Raw genomic sequence first — 22,004 nt, forward strand, 5'->3', positions numbered from 1 at the left:
AAGTGACAGGCACTAAAATGTGGTAATCTTGGAGTTCCCTGGTGGCTCAGTGGCTTAAGGATCCAGTGTTGTCACTGTTGTGGCTCTGATTACAGCTGTGGTGGGTTAGATCCCTGACCTCGGAACTCGGGCACGTCCAAAAAAAATTTTTTTTAAATGTGGTAATATCATAGTTAGGAAGCTCTTATACTAAAACAGCAGTTCTCAAACATTTCACTGTGGGATCTTTCAGAAGGGTCTTCCTGATCCCCACATCAAAGATGATGTGTCTGTCACTTACAGGCTCAGGTACAATGATTCGGAGAAAAAGTTCTATGACACCTTTTGTCTCTGACTGGCACTATATTCTAAGAAAGCCCTCTTCCTGTTATAAAGCCGGGACACAGTGAGGAAAGAGGATAAAGTCTGGAGGGTTTGTAGACTGGCTTAACAGGAAAGGTCACCTGTTATATAAAAGTCTATCAGGTGCTTGAACAGGGTTTATCTGGAAGGATGGGGATACTAGGTATTGGAAAGACACTTTAAAAAAATAAATTCTTCCCCTTTCTACATTTTTTTTTTTTGGCTCAGTATTCCCTGTCAAATCTGTCACCTGATGTTTCCCTCTTCCTTTTCTGGGAATAATTGTAGCAGAGCAGCTACAATGTGCAGGGACTGTACTAAGCACTTTATATTATTTCATTTAATCCTCGACAACCCTATATATAAGAGGTATTATTAGCACCTGGTTTACAGGAAAGTATGGTTTGGAGCAGTTAAATAACTTGCTCAAGGTCCACTGCCACCATGTTTATTAATGTTTCTTATCTCCTACTTCTAATTTTTTAAAGATTTTAAATCCGTCTTGAAAAATTCCACTCAAAGTAAGAGACGAGGCCCTACAGTTTGTTCAAAATAAAAACAGGTGTAGTGTTCTCCTTGATTATGAGGAAAAGCATGCTGATTATTAAAAACTCTAGAAAATATATCAGGATATAATAATATGCACTGGTTTTTAAAAGTCAGAATCACTCATTGTCCCACCACTCAGAGATAATCAGTTCAGGCTTTGAAACACTAGAAACTATAATCTGCTAACAAATTTAATATATTGTGGCTCTTTTCCCACTTTGGACTCTCATGAGCAATGTGGATGCCAAGTTACCTATACTCTCCGCTACACTGGGCATTATCAATCTTTCACATTTCGCCAGTCTTACAAATTTTTTAAAAATCCCAATCCATTATTGCTTTGGTTTTCATTTCTTTATCACTGGAACTTAATTTAATTCCCTTTCATATGTTTACTGTTCCTTTTCAATTCTTCCTTTACGACAGATCCATGTTCCCTGTCCACTTTTTTTTTTTTTGGTCTTTTTGCCTTTTCTAGGGCCGCTCTCGCAGCATATGGAGATTCCCAGGCTAGGGGTAATTGGAGCTGTAGCTACTGGCCTACTCCAGAGCCACAGCAACGCTGGATCCGAGCTGCATCTGCAACCTACACCACAGCTCACAACAACGCCGGATCCTTAACCCACTGAGCGAGGCCAGGGATCGAACCCGCCACCTCATGGTTCCTAGTCAGATTTGTTAACCACTGAGCCACGACGGGAACTCCTTGTCCACTTTCTTTTAAAAGGTGTCTTTTGCTCATATTATAGGTAGAAAGTCTTTGCTATTAACTTCTTTTTCTAGATTATCATTTGTCTTCAACTTTTTCTTTCTTTTTTTAAATTTGCTAAATAGAAAGTTTTATGTAATTAAATCTAACTTTTCTACTCCGTTTTAGTCTTTTCTGTAGCTCAGTGGCCGGAGATATAGAAAAGTTACTTTAATTGCTGACTTACATCCTAAATACACAAACACACACACACACACACACACACACACACACACACAGTCTGCAGAGGTACTCCTATCATCAACTAACAAGAGTTCAAAGTTCTACACCAATCAATCTTCTATTATCATTATTATAGACATTAAAGAAAACAGAAGCCCTGGGAAGTAGAAGAAGAATGCTCATCCTAATTATATACCTTGTATTTCTCTTTCATCTCCTACTTCCCACAGTTACCACAACTACCACCAGAGACACTATTCTAGAATATAGTTACAAATAAGTAAGAAAACTCTTCCCAAAAGAGAATATTCAATTTTCTTACTGTGGATTTCATTAATCATCCACCTCTCCAACTCTTCCAATAAGTACCAGGAAATAAAAATATGCAACTGGTCAATTATTACCATCCTTACACCTGTCAATTTTGCCTGTTCCCCCTCCAGTCCCAGAGGATCAAGTCCTCTCATCATGTCAATTACTAACTCTTCTCAGTTATCCTTTTTCATAATGGTTTTTTTTTTTTGTCTTTTTGCCTTTTCTAGGGCCGCTCCCGAGGCACATGGAGGTTCCCAGGCTAGGGGTCGAATCAAAGCTGTAGCCACCGGCCTACACCAGAACCACAGCAACGTGGGATACGAGCCGTGTCTGCGACCTTCACCACAGCTCACCGCAACGCCGGATCCTTAACCCACTGAGCAAGGCCAGGGATTGAACCCTCAACCTCATGGTTCCTAGTCGGATTCGTTAACCACTGCGCCACGACGGGAACTCCCTTTTTCATAATTTTTAAACTGTAAAAATACTTAGTGTTTTAAACTAGATTACAATGATGATTTCAAATGGTATAAATTTACTAAAACACATAGAACTGTACACTTTTTAAAGGGTAATTTTTACAGTATATAAATTATACTCAACAAAGCTATCAAAATAACTAACATAATAGAAAAGTTTAGAAAAATGAAAACGGAAAAATCTTCTGAAATATTAATTCCTTATTTCAATAACACCAGTATTATAATCCTTCCTAGAGTTCTAGTTTTTCTTTTTCTTTTTTTTTTTTTTTTTTTTTTGCTTTTTAGGGCCACACCCACAGCATATGGAGATTCCCAGGCTAGGGGTCTAATCGGAGCTGTAGCTGCCGGCCTACCCCAGAGCCACAGCAACATCAGATCCAAGCCTCGTCTGCGACCTACATCACAGCTCATGGCAACACCAGATCCTTAACCCACTGAGGGAGGCCCACAACCTCATGGTTCCTAGTCAGATTCGTTTCTGCTGCGTCATGACAGGAACTCCAAGTTCTGTTTTTAAATAAGTTTTAAAGAAACTATAGAATAGTATAAGCCCTATGTAAAGAAGGCAGCAAAGCAGGAACACAAATAGAAATTAAAACAGCCCCAAATCTCCACCCCCTCACCCCCCCCCCCTCCCCGAGATAACCAGATTGCTTTTTTGGTATGTATCATTAAACCTTTTTTTCCCCCCAGGAATTCCTACTTCAGTGCAGTGGGTTAAGGATCTGGTATTGTCTCCATCACATCACAAGTTTGATCACTAACCCAGGGCAATAGATTAAAGATCCAGTGTTGCCAAAGCTGTGGTGTAGGTGGCAGCTGCAACCTGGCTTAGGAACATCCATATGCCATGAATGTAGCCAGGAAAAAAAAAAAATAGAAAGAAAGAAAGAAAGAAAGAAAAAACCTTTTTTTCCCTGACTCTACACAACATGTTTTTTTTTTCTATTATTATATCATGCTCTCATTCTCCTTATAACTTTTCCTAAGCATTTATGATGGACAGACACGGTCCCAAGTCTCCAGGTATTCCTATCTTAAGTTATCCTCTCTCCTTGGATGTGGGCACCACCTATGACTTGCATTCAGCCAAGAGAACAGGGCACGGATGAAGAGATGTCACTTTCACACAAACAGTACATAAGAATGTAATTGTTCTTACTGGGAGACTTTTCCTTGCTGGCTTCAAAGCAGGAGGCAGTCATTTTGGGATGACCCGTGTGACAAGGAGCCAAGAATAATCTCCAGCCACCAACCAGCTACATATTCAGGCCCTCAGTCTGAAAGCCCACAGAAAACTGAATGCTGCCAACAAGCAGTCAAGCTTGATAACAGATTTATCCCAGGTCAAGTCTCAGATGAGACTGTAACCTTGTAATACCTGGAAGCAAAAGACTCAACTTACAGAAACTGTGAGATCATAAACATCTGTTGGGGGGTTGTTTTGGGGTTTGTTTTTTGGTTTTTGTTTTTTTTGCTTTTTAGTGCTGCACTTGTGGCATATGGAAATTCCCAGGCTCGGGGTAGAATCAGAGCTGCAGCTGCTGGCCAACACCACAGCCACGGCAAAGTGGAATCTGAGCCTTGTCTGCAAGCTACACCACAGCTCACAGAAACCCCAGTTCCTTGACCCACTGAGCCAGGCCAGGGGTCAAACCCCCATTCTAAGGAATAGTAGTTGGAGCCACAATAGGAACTCCCAAATCTGTGCTAATATTGTTACATAAGAATAGATAAACAGTATAACAATTTGTCAGAATGGCATTCTCAAACTGATGTTATCCCAGAAAATATTTTTTAGTGGCTACATGGTTTTGTTTCGTTGTGTTTTTGTTTTTTTGGTTTTTTTTTAAGGTTCAACTTTTTGTTTTTCAATGCCCCACAGCATACGGAGTTCCTGGGCCAGGGATCAGATCCCAGTTGCAACTGCAATCTAAGCCACAGCTGTGGCACTGTCAGATCTTTAACCCACTGTGCCAGGGCAGGGACTGAACCTACATCCCACTGTTGCCGAAGACACCACTGATCCCACTGTGCCACAGAAGGAACTCCGCTACAAGGTATTTTATAAAATTAGCAAAACACTCTTTATATAACCAATCCACTAATGTTGGACACTTAAGCTACTCCTAGTTTCTCATTATTTTAAACAAGGGAATGAACATCCCTGTATGAATATATTTGACCCTTTTACTGTTACTCACCAGCGTTGGCTTTCAGGTCTTCGGGTGTGACCATGACAACAAACCGGATTGCACGCTCATTTCGAAACATCTCATAAGACCACCGGCGGATAGACCGCATGCATTTCACTGCTGCGATGCCATTGTTGGCAATGAGAACCTGGGAGAGTGGGGCCATGGGCATTGGAGAGAAAAGTAGAAAAGGCAGGCAAAGATGGAGGAAAAGAAATGAAACCATTTTTGCAGCTCTTTCTCTGACAAGCCAGTGTTTCAACTAGGAATTTGTATTGCTGGCCTAGGCAGTTAGGAACCAACTCCAGCATGATCAAGGGATATTTTAAGGTGTTATCTGAGCAAATACATTAGTATGTGCCAGCTAAAACTTACTCCTTTCTAACTTCATTTCTTGAAGGGAAAAACCAGTTACTCAAAGCTTGTGAGTTTGTAAGTTATTCTATCATACCTATTATTAAGGAACAGAGGAAACAAACTTCAGAGGGATGATGGATATCAAACAAGGTGGGGGGAAGACTAAACAGTGGAGCGTCGTGTACTATTTTCTGCGGTAGTGAAACAAGGCACAGAGCCCTGAACATGTCTGAGAACGCCTGCACCCACTACCACCTTTCTCCACGATGCTGACTCCAAATGCCCTAGAATTGGAGAGAATGCCCCAGAAAGAATGGTCACAAGAGAAAGAGTAGAAGGATCAATGATCCTGAGACTTCTCTGTTAAACAAACCTTTCATCTCCTTACCTGCCTCACAATCATGGCTCTAAGGATAACACAGGTTAGGAGACAAGCAATCGATCTTCCCTGGAAGACCAACAGAGGGACCCTGCTGAAGCAGTACCTTTAGGAGTGGGATAGAGGTCCCCATCCTTCAATCTTTTAATCACTGCATGCTAATTCAACCAAGTCATCCTCTAAGCTCTGACATGGTTTAGATAAAAGTGACAGACATACAGAATTTCAAAATACTTAGCATCTCTTTTTAACGATTTCATGTGGTCTGTTTTCTCTAAATATCTCAAACTCCTGGTGGAACCCAGTAAGTCACAGTGCAGCAAACTTGTTTATGTCTTCTGTTCTGAAAATCTCTCTGCTCCCTTAGCACTGAATCCAAGGTTATAACATATTACCTCCTTACCACCACCACACAGGCTTATCAGTTTCTTACACCTTCTCAAATCAGTGCAGCCAAACATACAAAAACCACAAGATCTTTCTAAAAGAATTTTATGGGCACTGCTTCATCTTCTTAGTTACAACTAAATCATCAGTGTTAAATACATACTACAGCAAATAGTGAAATTATTTAATAGGATGCTAAGGAGGCAGAAAGGATAATTCTGCATAGTCTCAGAAATTCAATCTAAATATCAGGTTTGAGCTCATCTAGACAACCAATCCAGGCATTAAATCTCATGGACGGTTGAAAAAAAAAATAATCTACCAGTTTGTTACTTACCTTCTCAATCACTTTATTCCCACCAAAACGAGTAACAAATTCTGCTGGAGAAGCTACAGTGAAATCTCGCTGAGAGTCTATTTTCTTTCGGTCTCGACCTTGCTTTACTAGGTGCAAGCCAGACATGCTGGACCTACAAAAAGAGAGAGACCATGAATGTCTATAAAGAAGATTTCTTCACATCATCTGTCTCTCCTGCAGACTTGCTTTTCACTACCAGGCTTATAACAGCACTTCCAATGGCACCCTTGTGAAGACTGTATGCTGGCAGACCATGTGGTTTTTCAACAGAAGAGAGAAAAGAAAATAATCTCTGCTTGTGGAAGTTTAAGAAACAAACTAAGTATTCCCAAAATAATAAAAGATAGTATTAAGATTTACCAACAGGAGTTCCTGTCATGGCGCAGCAGAAGCGAATCTGACTAGGAACCATGACGTTTTGGGTTCCATCCCTGGACTCAATGGATTAAGGATCAGGCGTTGCCGTGAGCTGTGGTGTAGGTCGCAGACAAGACTCAGATCTGGCGTTGCTTTAGCTGTGGTGGAGGCCAGCAGCTGTAGCTCTGATTCAACCCCTAGCCTGGGAACCTCCCTATGCCTCAGGTGTGGCCCTAAAAAGCAAAAAAAAAAAAAAAAAAAAAAAAATTACCAACAGATGCAGTCAAAAGGAGACAGGCAAAGGATAAACTAAAATGAGAAGGTATAAATACTAGACTCAGAGAAACTGTTAAAAATAAAAACAAAAAACAACAACAAAAACAGTTAGCAAGGCTGTTTCTGGATTGTGATTCCAACTCAGACGACCTTCACCTCTGCATCTCTAGCCTCCATCTTATGAGCTGTAACTTGACATTTTTAACTGCCTACTAAATGTTTTTACTTGAGTATCCCATAGATGTTCCAACATCAACAACTTCAAAAACAACTTATTTATAAAGCAGCTTGATAAACCATATTTCATCAATCTTAAAGATTTTTTTTATATATTTACTTATTTTTGTCTTTTTCGAACTGTTGGCTCCACATATGGAGGTTCCCCAGTTAGGGGTCCAATCAGAGCTGTAGCCACTGGCCTACGCCACAGCCACAGCAACACGGGATCTGAGCTGTGTCTGCGACCTACACCACAGCTCACGGCAATGCTGGATCCTTAACTCACCGAGCAAAGCCAGGGATCGAACCCAAGTCCCCATGGATACTAGATGAGTTCGTTAACCGCTGAACCATGACAGGAACTCCTTTTTTAGCTTTTTAACAAGCTCTGTGGTATAAGCCAGTAGCTACAGCTCTGATTTGACCCCAAACCTGGGAACTTCTATATGCCATGGGTGCAGCCCTAAAAAGAAAAATAAAATAAAAAGCTCTGAAATTGGTATGTATCTTACAACTGATGGTGTGCTTTATTTAAACGGCAGCACAATGATGCTGCTTCTAACAACCAGTGGTATTTTTGTGTGTGTTTTGTTTTAGGGTTTGTTTTTTTTTTTGCCTTTTCTGGGGCCGCACCCACGGCATATGGAGGTTCCCAGGCTAGGGGTCTAATCGGAGCTGTAGCCACCGGCCTACACCACAGCTCACAACAACGCCGGATCCTTAACCCACTAAGCAAGACCAGGGATCGAACCCAAAACCTCATGGTTCCTAGTCAGATTCGTTAACCACTGAGCCACGATGGGAACTCCCTAAAAAACAAGTTCTATCAGACTTTCAAGGGTAGTAGCCTACCAAACTTCCAGCCAAGAGAAAAAGAGTTAAAACACCTAGTTAGAGGAACACTAATATCAGAGCCAGACAAAGATACTATATGAAAGGAAAAGTCCTGGTCTGCCTTACCCACAACTACTGATGCAGAATTCCTAAAGACAACATCCTAAATAGTACAGTATTGGTGCAAAAATGAGCAAAATATTAGTTAAAAAAAATGTTACTCCACAGCTAACTTTAGTCCGTCCCAAGTATGCAAAGATAGTTTAATTTTAGAAAAGCGATAAGGGTAAAACTGTTAGATTTCCTAACAAGAGGAATAAAATGAAAAAACAAAGGAAAGTGCATGAGATTTGCCAAAAAGGAAATTAAATTATCTTTATTTGTGAATGATATAATTCACATAAAAAACAAAAGATTCCACAAATTATTAGAAATAATAGGACATTTAGGCAAGTGTCTAGATATATGACTAATATATAAGAAGCCCCAAAATATACAAATTTTAATATATTTAATATAATAATTATAACACTATAACTATTAACATTGATATTATATTTTATAAATATTATAATCCTTACAAGTATTAATCATTAATAATTTTATCTTAAAATAATTATATATTTATTAAATATATAATTTTAATATTTTAATATAAAATTAAAAACAGATCACAAATTTTAAAACTAAAATACACATATTTTAAGAGATACATATACAAACAGTATAACTATGTAAACAGGAAAACAAAATAATATAATAAACATGGGATTAAGGAAAATGATGATCTGAGTGGGAAGGCTAGGAAGAAGGGTTAAGGAGGAGAAACCATATGGCTAGACAGAAACCATATGGATAGATGTAGATGACAACCAAGGACTAACCTTTGTTATAAATGGTGGGTTTTCAAATTCTTTGCATACTTTTTTTTTTGGGTGGGGGAGGTTCTTTTTAGGGCCGAACCCACGGCATAGGGAAGTTCCCAGGTTAGGGGTCGAATCAAAAGTTGCAGCTGCCAGCCTATACCACAGCCATGGTAACGCAGGACCCGAGCCGCATCTGTGACCTACACCACAGATCATGGTGATGCCAGATCCTTAACCCACTGAGCAAGGCCTGGAATCAAACCTGTGTCCTCATGGATACTAGTTGTGTTCGTTACTGCTCAGCTATGATGGGAACTCACCATACTGTTTTTAAAATACGTGGCCAAATAACAGGTTACACATGGACCAAGGAGTGTTTCATGAACCAAAGATTATGATTATATGATTCTATAAAGCTGAGATTAAATGCACACACTCCTCAGTGATCAGCTTTCCATTACTTCGGGAGACAGAGAAAATATAAAATATAGGTAAGGAGCCGCCTGAGTATAAGACAAACAGGGAAGCAAGTCTCTATTGATAAAATTAAGGTGGGGAAGGGATTGTTCATAAAGTTTTTCGGGGTTTTTTTTGGGTTGCATCCATGGCATGTGGAAGTTCTCCTGTCAGGGATTGAATCCATACCATAGCAGCAACCCAGGCCACTGAAATGACAACACCAGACCCTTAACCCGCTGTGCCACAAAAGAACTCCCGGTCATAAGGTTTAATCAATAGCTTAGAAATAGCAAAGAAGTGCTTTAAGGATCATTTATAATCAAAGAGGGGAGAAAAAAAAAGAAATACATCTTACTTTTAAAGGTGGACTCCTTCAAATAGCCATATTCAGAAGCTAGGCACATGCTAAAAATAAGAGGATCAAGTGTAAAGATAGAAAAGATGTCAAAATCTTGACTTCTCACCTACCTTTTCTCAGGAAGCTACTAGAGAATGTGTTCCAGACAATGAAATAAATCAAGGAAAAAGGAAGACAAGGGATGCAAGAAACAGAGGATCCAACACGGAAGAGAAAAGAAGGGAATTCTTAGATGACTGTTCAAAGTGGAGAAGAGACTGCCCAGGGGGGATGTCGCCTTGAAAAACAATGGACAGATCACCTACTGCATTTAACCACAGAAAAACAAAATAAAATTTGGTGTGTGTATGTAAGTATATAGAAATTTACGTGTGTTTTATTTGTAGATGTTTGTTTTACATATATAAAACAATATTATATTTGTTGTATTTATACATATATAAACCATTTTATTGCATATACAATATATCAAAATATAGAAAGCATATAATATATAAGTATAGGAGTTCCTGTTGTGGCTTAGCAGGTTAATAACCTGACACAGTGTCTATGAGGATGTGGGTTCAATCCCTGGCCTTGCTCAGTGGGTTAAGGATCCACCATTGCCACAAGCTGTGGTATAGGTTGCAGATGCAGTGCGGATCCCACGTTGCTGTGGCTGTGGTGTAGGTTGCAGAGGCGGCTTGGATCTGGCATTGCTGTGGCTGTGGTGCAGGCCGGCACCTGCAGCTCCAATTTGACCCCTAGCCTGGGAACCTCCATATGCTGCGGTACAGCTGTAAAAAGGAAAAAAAAAATCTATCTATAATATACAAAACAATATATAGTGTATATATAAGATTAAAATTCAGTTACTTTTTACTTATTGACTCTCCGTGGAAGATTTGCTTGATTCAACACCCCGAAGGGTGGAAGAACCCAAGTAAAAAGGAAAAGGAAGGGGTGATTGTTCTAAAAACAAATTTCGTGTTTTTTGTTTGTTTCCTTATTTATTTATTTGCTTTTTGCTTTTTAGGGCCACATCTGCAGCATATGGAGGTTCCCAGGCTAGGGGTCCAACTGGAGCTGCAGCTGCTGGCCTATACCACAGCCCAGCAATGCAGAATCGGAGCCACGTTTGTGAACTACACCACAACCTGTGGCAACTCTGGATCCTTAACCCACTAAGCAAGGGCAGGGCTTGAACCAGAGTCCTCATGGATACTAGTCAGATTCGTTGCCACTGAGCCACAGAAGGACCTCCTGTTTCCCTATTTGCCAAGGTCCAGTTTAATTTTCAGGTAATTTTTTTCAAGAGAAAAACTCCAGAGTTTGAAATCTATTGCAAAATAAAGACAAACAAGCAAATAAATAAATAAGGGAACAGAGGGTCCCTTAATGACTGCCATCAAACAAATCATTCAGGTCTTTTATGCTGCCTCTCTGCTGGGCAAGCACAGACCTGAAAGAGGACTGAAAAAGACCTGACTCACTTCCTCCTCAGCGTGAGTTCTCACAGCAGGGAGAAGATTGATTTGAGGTAAGAGAGCTTGGCACTTTCAACAGCTCCAGCCTGGCTGCCTACTGTCACATGCCAGGACAATGGCAGGAGGCACATTTCCTGGCCCCAGAGGCATATTCTAAAAAGGTTTTCTACAAAACTACCTTCAACAGAATGCTACTTACTACACAGAATTGATATTTTCCTTCAAAATAGATAAAGAGATTTCCCTCTTGAAAAAACAAGCCAAGGCCAGTGAGCAAATATGGCACAGGCTGAATGAGATTCCTCGACAAAATAGTAGCACACACAGTAAGGTATGCACAGGGGTGCTTGCTGTCAACTTAACTACCAAACCACATGTGGTCGTGGGTATCTTGGGTTCAAATGCTGAGTATAAAGTAACAGTTTAGAAATCCAAAAACAAACATGAGTGTTTTCATTCATTTCCTTAAAAAAAAAAAAAAAAAAAAAAAAAAGCTTCCTACAGACACACAAAAAAAATCATCAAATCAGATTTCCCATAAATTCTAGGGCTTAGCTGTCAATGACTTGCTAATTTTTAAAGGTATATATTGCCCAAATACAGCACTCTAAAACTTACCTTTGAAGCATGTAATATCTCAACTCCTTATTTTCCTCAGCTGAACCCTCCATATCAAGATGGCAAAGCAATGGAGGCTTTTTCTTCAGAGGTCGGCCTTGTAAACACAAGCCAGAGTTTGCTCTCCTGTTACAGGTGCTTAAAACCCAGGAGGACAAGAGATGTGCCTTCTGCCTATTTCTTGGCCCTGCTTCAGTCAAAATAGGGTATTCCTGATGGCCTCAAACTATACAGTCTTTTTGTCATCTTTGTCCCCAGTTTCCATACTTCCTCTCCTGTTGGAATTTCCCCCTACACTGGGCTCACTCACAGAATTACCTGATTTCCCAAGGGGACTGGGAGGAGCAGAGGAGAAATATAAAAGCTTGTAAAACTAGAAAGAAGATTTTAGCAGCTCTGCCTTTGCCGAGGCAAATGTGCCTCAACAACAGTCACTTTCTTCTGACAGTCACCAGAGAAAAGCTCCCTGGCCTCTCCAGGCTGCCAGGAGCACATGACAGGGAGGGCCCAGGGCAAAAAGAAGATGAAGTTTACAAGGACAACTATGCCAGGAAAATAATCGGGTCAGGAAATCCAGAGGGAGGAGGACAGCACAGCCTAAGTAGGTAATTCCTGAGATTCAATCCAAACAAATATTACTAATTTTCAGACCCCTAGAGGGGCAAGAGTAGGTCAGGAGGTAAAGAAAGTCAGTCTAAAGGATGAAACACGCCACCACTGGTGCTGGTACAAAGAGGATACAGAGAAGATGATGTGGAAGAAAGGAAAAGGGGCCTGGACAAATACTTTAGATACAGAAGTCTAAGCCAGTTTAAGCAGGGAAGAAAAATCCTGCCTAGAAAACTACTGGGACATGTCTATTGCTATGCAAGCAAATTTGCCACAGGTAGAAAAACCACTTAAATAAGTAAATGATGGCTAAATGTTATACAGGAACACAGTCCTGTTTTAGCTTTTAATTAAGCTTAGGCTATTGCTCCCTTGTAATGGCAGAAAAGACTGCAATGGCTAGAATCTACAGAATCACAATTTCCTGGGACAAATCCTCAGGAACGGTATAATTCACCAGAGTCAAATCTAACCTGATTCATGCACCATAGAAAAATTCTTTCCCACTGAAACCCTGAATAGACTTCTCATCTGAGAATTATATGTGCGGAGATGCTATTAGCCTTCCAAGAACACCATCCAAACAGTACACAAATGACCTGGAACACAGTTAAAAGATGAAAAATCAAGCAGAAGAAAAATGATTAAGATAAACCTTGATCTTAGGACATTCAGTTGACCCAAGGTAAAAAGACTTTTTTTTTTGCTTCTTAGGGCCACACCCATGGCATATGGAAGTTCCCAGGTTAGGCGTCAAATCAGAGCTGCAGCTGCCAGCCACAGGAAGAGCCACAGCTGCATCTGCGACCTACACCACAGTTCACAGCAACACCGGATCCTTAGCTCACTCAGCAAGGCCAGGGATCAAACCTGCGTCCTCATGGATACTAGTCCAATTCGTTTCTGCTGCACCAGAAAGGGAACTCCCCCAAGGTGAAAAGACTTAATCAGGCCACTGAGTGTGACTGTCAGCCATAAGAAAAAACAGAAAACCTGGGTTGGCTTCTGGCCTGTACCTCTCCGTATCAACCCTTTCATACTATGCCAACATCTGATAAAGTCAGTCAGGTTTACCTCTTCCTTTAAAGGAGTTTATATCCCTTCAGAGTTAAGTCTCTAAAAAAAAAAAAATAGCACTAAGGCCTATGTACAGAACAATTACAGTGACCACAGATGTAGATGCAGCTTGATTTTACACACACCTAAGTGTCTCCAGATGTAAGCAGTTCCCAAAAGAGGATCACTCTCTGCCTTTGTTATATAAGTTCTGCATTCAAAAAGCAAAGCACTGAGTGTAGAATAAAGCAGGCTATTGTGCACTTGATTATATCAGAAAAATTATACTAAAGAGGCACATTCACTAATCAAGTTTGTGCTTCCTTTCACCAAAGGGCTCTTTATAAAACAACCACTTAACACAGCGTACCCGGATCCAAAACAAAGCTAGTGTTCCTAGTCTTTTACAGATGCTGCTCACAATCTTCCAGTGAGAGTAGAGCCCGAGAAATAAAAAGCTGCATTCATTCTTCCAAATTCAAAGCATCCCCATTTTAATCTAACATGAAAAGAGTGTCCAAGGTAGACACATACCTGGCACAAAATCCAACTAGAAGCGCACACTGATCCCAACTCTGTAACATGCCAGGCACCAAGGATGACGTAGCAGTTTATCAGGCAGACAGTGATGCATTCGCTGGCTTGACTGCAAGGCAGTCTGAGTGATACTGCAGCACGGGCTGTGAGAAACTGTTTTCCATTGGGGCTTTTCCAAGCAGAGAAATCTTGGATCAAGAATGTACCTCTTTTGAAAATCAACTGACCTCGTACATTAAAGGTTGAGCTGTGGACTCTAACTTCTGCTTCACTGATCTATATGCCTATCCTTGCAGCAATGCCACACAGCTTGGTAACTACGCTTTACAGATGGTTTTGAAATCAGGTAGGATAAGTCTTTCAACTTTTCTCTTCTTTTCATAATTGTTTTGTCTATTCTAGGTCTTTTGGGTTTCCATGTAAATTTTAGAATGAGTGTGTCAAATTCTAGAAAGAAAGAAAAAAAAAAAAGCCTGCTGGGTTTTGACATGGACTGTGAATTTATAGATCAATTTAGCAGAAATTGCCACTTTCAGTATTGAGTTTTCCAACTGCTGAAAATGGATTATCTCTCTATTTATAGGCAGACAGACCTCAGAGATACTGCAGATTTGGTTCCAGACCACAATAAAGTAAATATTGCAATAAAACAAGTCATGAATTTTTTGGTTTCCCAAAGTTATGTTTACTTTATACTGTAGTCTATTAAGCATGCAATAGCATTATGTCTTAAAAAAAAAAAAACAAAACAATGTATATACCCTAATTAAAAAATACTTTATTGGAGTTCCTGTTGTGGCTCAGGAAGTTAAGAACACAACGTAGGAGTTCCTGTTATGGCTCAGAGGTAACAAATCTGAATAGTATCCATAAGAAGCCAGTTCAATCCCTGTCAGTGGGTGAAGGATCCCGCATTGCCATGAGCTGTGCTATAGGTCAAAGATGCGGCTCGGATCTGATGTTGCTGTGGCTGTATGGCTGCAACAGCTCCAATTCAACCCCTAGCCTGGGAACGTACATATGCTGAGGGTGAGGCCCAAAAAAGAAAAAAAAAAAAGAAGAAGAAGAAGAAGAACCCAACATAGTGCCCATGAGGATGCAGGTTCATTCCCTGGCTTCGCTCAGTGAGTTGAGGATCCGGCACTGCCACAAGCTGTGGTATAGGGCACAGATGCGACTCGGTTCCGGTATTGCCATGGCTGTGGTGTAGGCTGGCAGCTGCAGCTCTGATTTGACTCCTAGCTCAGGAGCTTATATAGGCTGCAGGTGTGGTTACACACACACACACACACACAAAAAAAAAAAACTTTGCTAAAAAATGCTAACCATCACCTGACAATGCTGGGTTGCCTCAAACTTCAAACTGCAAAATGCAATTATCTGTGCAGTGCAGTAATAAAGCAACTGTGATAAAGTAAGGTATGCCTGTATTGAGACCTTTAATTTCTTTAATTTCTCTCAGCATTGTAATATAATTTTAAATGTATAAGTCTTACACCTTTTTGCTAAATTTATTTCCAAGTATTTTATTTGGTGCCACTGTGAACAATGTTATTTTAATTTTTTGCTTGTTCATTGCTAGCTAGTACACAGAAATACGACTGATTTTTGTATATGGATCTTATAGCCTGTGACCTTGCAAAACTCATTTAAAAATCTTTAAGAGGGAGTTCCCGTCGTGGCTCAGTGGTTAACGAATCCGACTAGGAACCATGAGGTTGTGGGTTCAATCCTTGGTCTCGCTCAGTGGGTAGATCACGCATTGCTGTGGCTCTGGTGTAGGCCAGTGGCTACAGCTCCGATTTGACCCCTAGCCTGGGAACCTCCACATGCTGCGGGAGCAGCCCAAAAAATGGCAAAAAGACCAAAAAAAACCAAAACCAAAAACAAAAAACTTTAAGAGCTTTATTGAAATAAATTCACAGACATATTTCAGCCATTTAAAGTGTATAATTCAGTAGTCTTTATTATATTCACATAGTTGCAAACCATTGCCACAATCAGTTGTAGAAGAAATTCATTACCCCCAGAAGAAATGTTGTACTCAGTAGCAGTCACTCCCTATTTCCCCCAAACCCCTCCTCAGTCCTAGGCAATGACTAATCTACTTCCTGTCTTTATAGACTTACCTATTCTGGATATTCCATATAAATGGAATTATATATTACATGGCTTCTTTCAATTAGCATAAAGTGTTTAATGTGGTTGCAGGTATTCATACTTCATTTCTCTGGCCTACACCAGAGCCACAGCAACGCGGGATCCAAGCCATGTCTGCAACCTACACCGGATCGTTAACCCACTGAGCAAGGGCAGGGACCGAACCCGCAACCTCATGGTTCCTAGTCGGATTTGTTAACCATTGCGCCACGACGGGAACTCCCATACTTCATTTCTCTTTACGGCCAAATAATTTTTCATTGTATGGACATAACACATTTTGTTTATCTATTCATCAGGTTGTTTCTACTTTGTAGCTATTATGAACAACGTGGACATTCATGTACAAGATTTTATGTGAACATATGCTTTCATTTCTCATGGGTATATAACTAGGAATAGGACTGTTGGGTCATATGATAAATATTTAGTTTTGTAAGAAATTTCTAAATTATTTCCCGGAGTGGTTGTATCATTTATATTCCCACCACCTATGTACAGGTGGTCCAATTATTCCACATTCTTGCAAACATTTAGTATTGTCACTAGTTTTTCATTGTTGTTTTTGTTTTGTTTTGTTTGCTCTTTAGGGCTGCACCCCTAGGCATATGGAGGTTCTCAGGCTAGGAGTCAAATCAGAGCTACAGCCTCAGGCCTACTCCACAGCCACAGCAATGCTGGATCTGAGCCGCATCTGCCACCCACACCACAGCTCACGGCAACGCTGGATCCTTAACCCACTGATCAGGGCCAGGGATTGAATTCGCAACCTCATGGTTCCTAGTTGGTTTTTTTCTGCTGCATCACAACGGGAACTCCATCACTAGTTTTTATTTTAGGAACTCTGACAGGTGAATAGCAACATCTTGTTTCAATTTGTACTTCCTAATAGCTAATGATTTTAAATATCTTTTCATATCTTTGCCATCTGTATGTCCTCTTTGGTGACATTTGCTTCTATTTTCTCTCTCCTTATTGAGAACACTACTTACTGATTCATTGTTGTCATACTTTAAAAATTCTTTAAACATGCCTTTGTTTGGTTCTTTGAATAAATTTTTTGTTTTTTATGGCCACGCCTGCAGTACATGGAAGTTCCCAGGCTAGGGGTCAAGTCATAGCTGTACCTGCTGACCCACACCACAGTCACAGCCACACTGGATCCAAGCCACATCTGTGACCCATGCCACAGCTTGCGGCAACACCAGATCCTTAACCCAGTGAGCGAGGCCAGGGATCGAACCTGCATCCTCATGGACACTATGGTGGGTTCTTAACCTGCTGAGCCATAATGGGAACTCCTGAATATATTTATGATAGATGCTGTGAAGACTGTCCGCTAGTCCAGTATCTAGAGACACTTGGGAACAGTCAATATTGACTTTTTTCCTAAACATGGGTCACGTTTTCCTATTTCTTTTCATAGCTCATGATTTTTTGTTGGAAACTTAACATATTAAATAATTTATTATAGCAACTCTGGATTCTGATTTCTTTTACCCATGAAGATTGTCGTTGTTACCCATGTTTGCTTCTTTTTCTCTTGTTTTACTAATTGGCCTGGGTTAAAGCTGTGAAATCTCCTCACCCTAAAGAGTACAACCACTGATGCCTTAGCTCATTTTCTTTTTATTGCTTGTTTTTATGTTTAAATCTCCTTTTGAAGGGTAAGTACCTCTAGGTTTGCATAACTTAAATGGCAGCCAGTGATTAGGTAGGGGTTATACTCAAACACCTGGAACCAATAAGGCTTTTTTGTACTCTGTCCATGTGTCTGTGTAGAGGGTAGAATAGCACAAAGTTCAGGACATTTTCAAGGATGTTGTGGCTTTTACCTTCTGTTGAACCCTATCATGGCTACTCTGTGTGTATGCACACAGCCCCAACCAGCAATATGCTAACCCCGAGCACAAACACACCTCAGCCCCAGTAGAGCCATGGGCCCAGATCTCCCGTTCACTGCCAGGAGAGTCACTTCTACTGACAATGCCACTGAGCATGGGCATCATCTGCTATCCAAAATGAGTACACTCTCTTCAGCTGCAGCATCATAACCACCAGTCTTCACGGCACACCCACACACCTCCACGTCTGCCATGCTGAGGGAAGGGAATGGGAACCGTCCTGGCAAGACCACCACAGACCCCTACTGTTTTTACTGAATTCCTGCCATTTTTCAAACATAAATTTTTCTCAGATTATTGGATGCCTTATGACTGATTTTAAGGCTGAAGTGGTTTTTGTCAAGTTATATAGTTGCCTTTTGGGGTTAAGGATTTGTTGACCTCCTCATTCAACTACAGCTGGAAGTTCTTTTATTTACTTTTTAAGACATAACTTCATAAAATTCAGTGCAAAAATCTTAAGTGTACACTCAATTAATTTTACATACATATATATGTACATAGCCAACCACTCCATTAAGATACAGAACGTTCTGGAGTTCCCATCGTGGCCCAGTGGAAATGAATCCTACTAGGAACCGTGAGGGTGCAGTTTCGATCCCTGGCCTCGCTCAGTGGGTTGCTGTGAGCTGTGGTGTGAGTCGAAGACACAGCTCGGATCTGGCGTTGCTGTGGCTGTGGTGTAGGCCACAGCTGTAGCTTCAATTGGCACCTCCATAGGCCGCGGGTGCAGCCCCAAAAAGCGAATTAAAAAAAAAAAAAAAAAAGATATAGAATGTTCCAGAGTCTTAAAAGGCTCCAGTGTGCTCCCTTCCCAGTCAGTATTTTCCCCAATGTAAACGCTACTCTGAACTCTATCAGCATCAATCAGCTTCGCCTGTTTTTGAACTTCATATATAGAGCTGTACTCTATGTATTTTGACTAATATTATATCTAAAAAGTTCATTCATGTTGTGACAGAGCAGTAGTTTATTTTCATTGCTGTGTAGTATTACATTGTGTGACTACTGTATGATTTATTTATTTATTCTATTGATGGACACTTGTGTTTATGAATTTTGACTATACTTGTACTTGGTTTTTGGTGGACAAATGCACTCATTTCTTTTGGGTAAATACCAAGAAGTGGATTGCTTTGTTGACAGAGTATGTGTATGTTTATAGCTGTAAAAGATACTGCCCAAAGAGTTTTCTAGGTAGTTGTGTCAACTTTTATTCCCACCAGCTATGCATGAGAGTTCCATGTGTCTCACACCCTTGATAACACTCGATATTGTCGGTCTTTTAATTTTGACCTTTTTGGTTGGAATGGCATTTAATTCGGTGTGATTTTAATTTGCAACTTCCTGATAACCAATGATATTAAATACCTTTTTATAAGCTTATCTGCTGTCTGGGTATCTGTTTTTGTCAAGTTCAAGTCTTTTCCATATAGTTCTACTGGGTCAAAATGTCTTCATAAGACATTAAACACCTTTTTCTAATTGATTTATAAGATTCTAGCAGTGAGATTAATATTCCTCTTTCAGCAACTGAGAATGATTAGGCAAAAAAAACCATAATTGAAAAACTCAACTGACTGTACAGAATTTTATAACTACAAAATACATGTTTTTTGCAAGTGTTTATAAAATTTTACCAAAGTAGACCATATGCTAGGCCATAAAGCATCATCAAAAAATTTCAAAGATTTGAAATCACATAGAGTAAATCCTCTGAATACAATGGATTAAACTAAAAATCAATGACAAAGATGAGAATATGAGTACAGATACAAGTAACTTTAAAATTAAGTGTTGGAAGGAAGAATTTCTGGCCTGACAGTTTCTATTTTCTCAATGAAATATGAAGCAAAGTTATGAATTAAAAGTGTGTCTAGAAGGAGGAGGGACTAGCAGAAAGGGAGACAGCTGGTTTAAGGATAATGGAGAAAGAATGAAACTGTTGTTGTGGAAAATGGAAGGCCAAAATACCAGAAGAGAAAAACTTAATAAGGGAAAGTACAAGAGGAATTTCACAGCACAGGCAGCATTTGAAAAAGATCTTAAAACATGGAGTTCCCACAGTGGCTCAACAGTAACAAATCCAACTAGTATTCATGAGGATGGATGCAGGTTCGATCCTTGGCCTCACTCAGTGGCTTAAGGACTAGCATTGCCATGAGCGGTGGTCGAAGATGTGGCTTGGATCTTGCATTGCTGTGGCATATGCTGGCAGATGCAGCTCCGACTGGACCCCTAGTCTGGGAACTTCCACATGCCACATGTGTTGACCTCAAAATATGAAAGGAATTTCAACAGTCAGGAGAAGGGCATTCCAACTAAAAAAACTTGACAGTGCGTTGGGGAAGGAGAGAGAGAGGGGGGACAAGTGAGCAAGATCCTATCATGCTGTCAAGTAACTATTCCCCTCTTTTCCTTGCCATGAACTTCTTAACAGTTGAACTGAGGAAATCCCTGCTCTTTCACCCTTTGTTCACTCCTTAAATCTTGTGCCATCTACTAAAGCTGTTCACCTCGAGATCCTCCTATTCACTAACTCCAGTGCTTTTTCTCATTCCTTCCTTTCATACATCGCTGCTCACCACTTCTTTTCTTCTACCTTAAAATCATCTTTCCCTTGGTTTTCTTGGTTTTCCTTCTACCTCACTGATCATTTCCTGTCTCCTTTCCACATAAAAGTAGACATTTCCTCAAGACATTTCCCCTTCTGCCTATATACTCTTCCTCAGAGTGATCTAATCCACTTGCATGACTTCAATTTCAATGCAACATTTATTAGGCATACACTACATGTCAGGCATTGCTCTCAACTCTGAGAAAGTGGTTCTCAGCTCAGGTTTCACATCAGACCCACCTGAAGAGTAGGTGAATGAAGATTCCTGGGCTCCATGACCAGAGACTGTAATTTAATCAATCTGGGGTGGGGCGTGGAAATCTTTATTCCTCAAAGCTCTGCAGACGATTCTGTTGCATAGCCAAATCTAAATACTGTTTCCCATTTTATGTAAGTCTTATAACATACAGGATCCTTAATAATCTGACCATCTGACCTCTATCTCACCAGCCTCCTCTTCCACTGCACTAACTATCCTGTCTCCCTTACATTCCAGTAATACTCAATGTCTTATAACTGTCTAAATGTGTCAGATGTTTCACAGTTTGCTGTCTTCACATGTGCTGTCAACCCCACCAGCTCTACCCTTTCTACTACACACACATACTTATCTCTGGTAGCTTGTCTGTTTTCTGTTCATCCTTCAAAACCCAGTTCAAACATCTCTGAGACATTAGTGGGCCCCTAACAGATCTCATTATGCTCACCATAATAATGATTAGAGCTACTGTGGCTATTGGGAAAAACGTTAGGCACCTGGCACAACGTTTGGCTAAACATTAATAAACCTTACGGATAACAGGGGCCCCCTGAATAGTGCTGTGAAATAATCAGTTTACCTTTTAGAAAGATCGCAATGGCCATGGTGGGCTTATACTGAAGGGGGAAAGAGAGTAGAAAACATCTAAAATACTACTGCCATAATCCAAATAAGAAAGAGCAAGAGCAATGACAGTAACTGTAGAAAGAAGGAAATGAATTCAAGAATTATTGAGGGAGCAAACTATTGCCCTTGGAATGAATCAGCAATGAGATCCTGCTGTATAGCACTGGGAACTATATCTAGCCACTTAGGATGGAGCATGATAATGTGAGAAAAAGAATGTATATAGGTATGTGTGACTGGGTCCACCTTGCTGTACAGTAGAAAATTGACAGGACACTGTAAACCAGCAATGATGGAAAAAATAAAATAAGGAGTTCCTGTTGTGGCACAGCAGAAATGAATCCAACTAGGAACCATGAGGTTGTGGGTTCAATCTCTGGCCACGCTCAGTGGGTTAAGGATCCAGCATTGCCCTGAGCTGTGGTGTAGGTAGCAGATGCGGATCAGATCCAGCACTGCTGTGGCTGTGGTGTAGGCGGGCAGCTAT

At 40.4% G+C, this 22,004-nt stretch overlaps 1 protein-coding gene across 4 annotated transcripts in view; it reads right to left on the reverse strand.

The window, feature by feature from the left end:
- Positions 1–22,004, reverse strand: part of ACACA (acetyl-CoA carboxylase alpha) — a 239,419-nt gene that overhangs the window by 182,206 nt on the left and 35,209 nt on the right. For all 4 annotated transcript variants that reach the window (XM_047758432.1, XM_047758433.1, XM_047758431.1 and 1 more), the window contains 2 exons: positions 6,275–6,407; positions 4,824–4,962 (listed from right to left, as the gene is read on the reverse strand). In XM_047758432.1, coding sequence (XP_047614388.1) covers positions 4,824–4,962; positions 6,275–6,407 — 272 coding nt within the window. The remainder of the gene's footprint in view (positions 1–4,823; positions 4,963–6,274; positions 6,408–22,004) is intronic.

Source organism: Phacochoerus africanus, chromosome 14, assembly GCF_016906955.1.
Source record: "Phacochoerus africanus isolate WHEZ1 chromosome 14, ROS_Pafr_v1, whole genome shotgun sequence".
In the NCBI taxonomy this organism is placed as follows: Eukaryota; Metazoa; Chordata; class Mammalia; order Artiodactyla; family Suidae; genus Phacochoerus; species Phacochoerus africanus.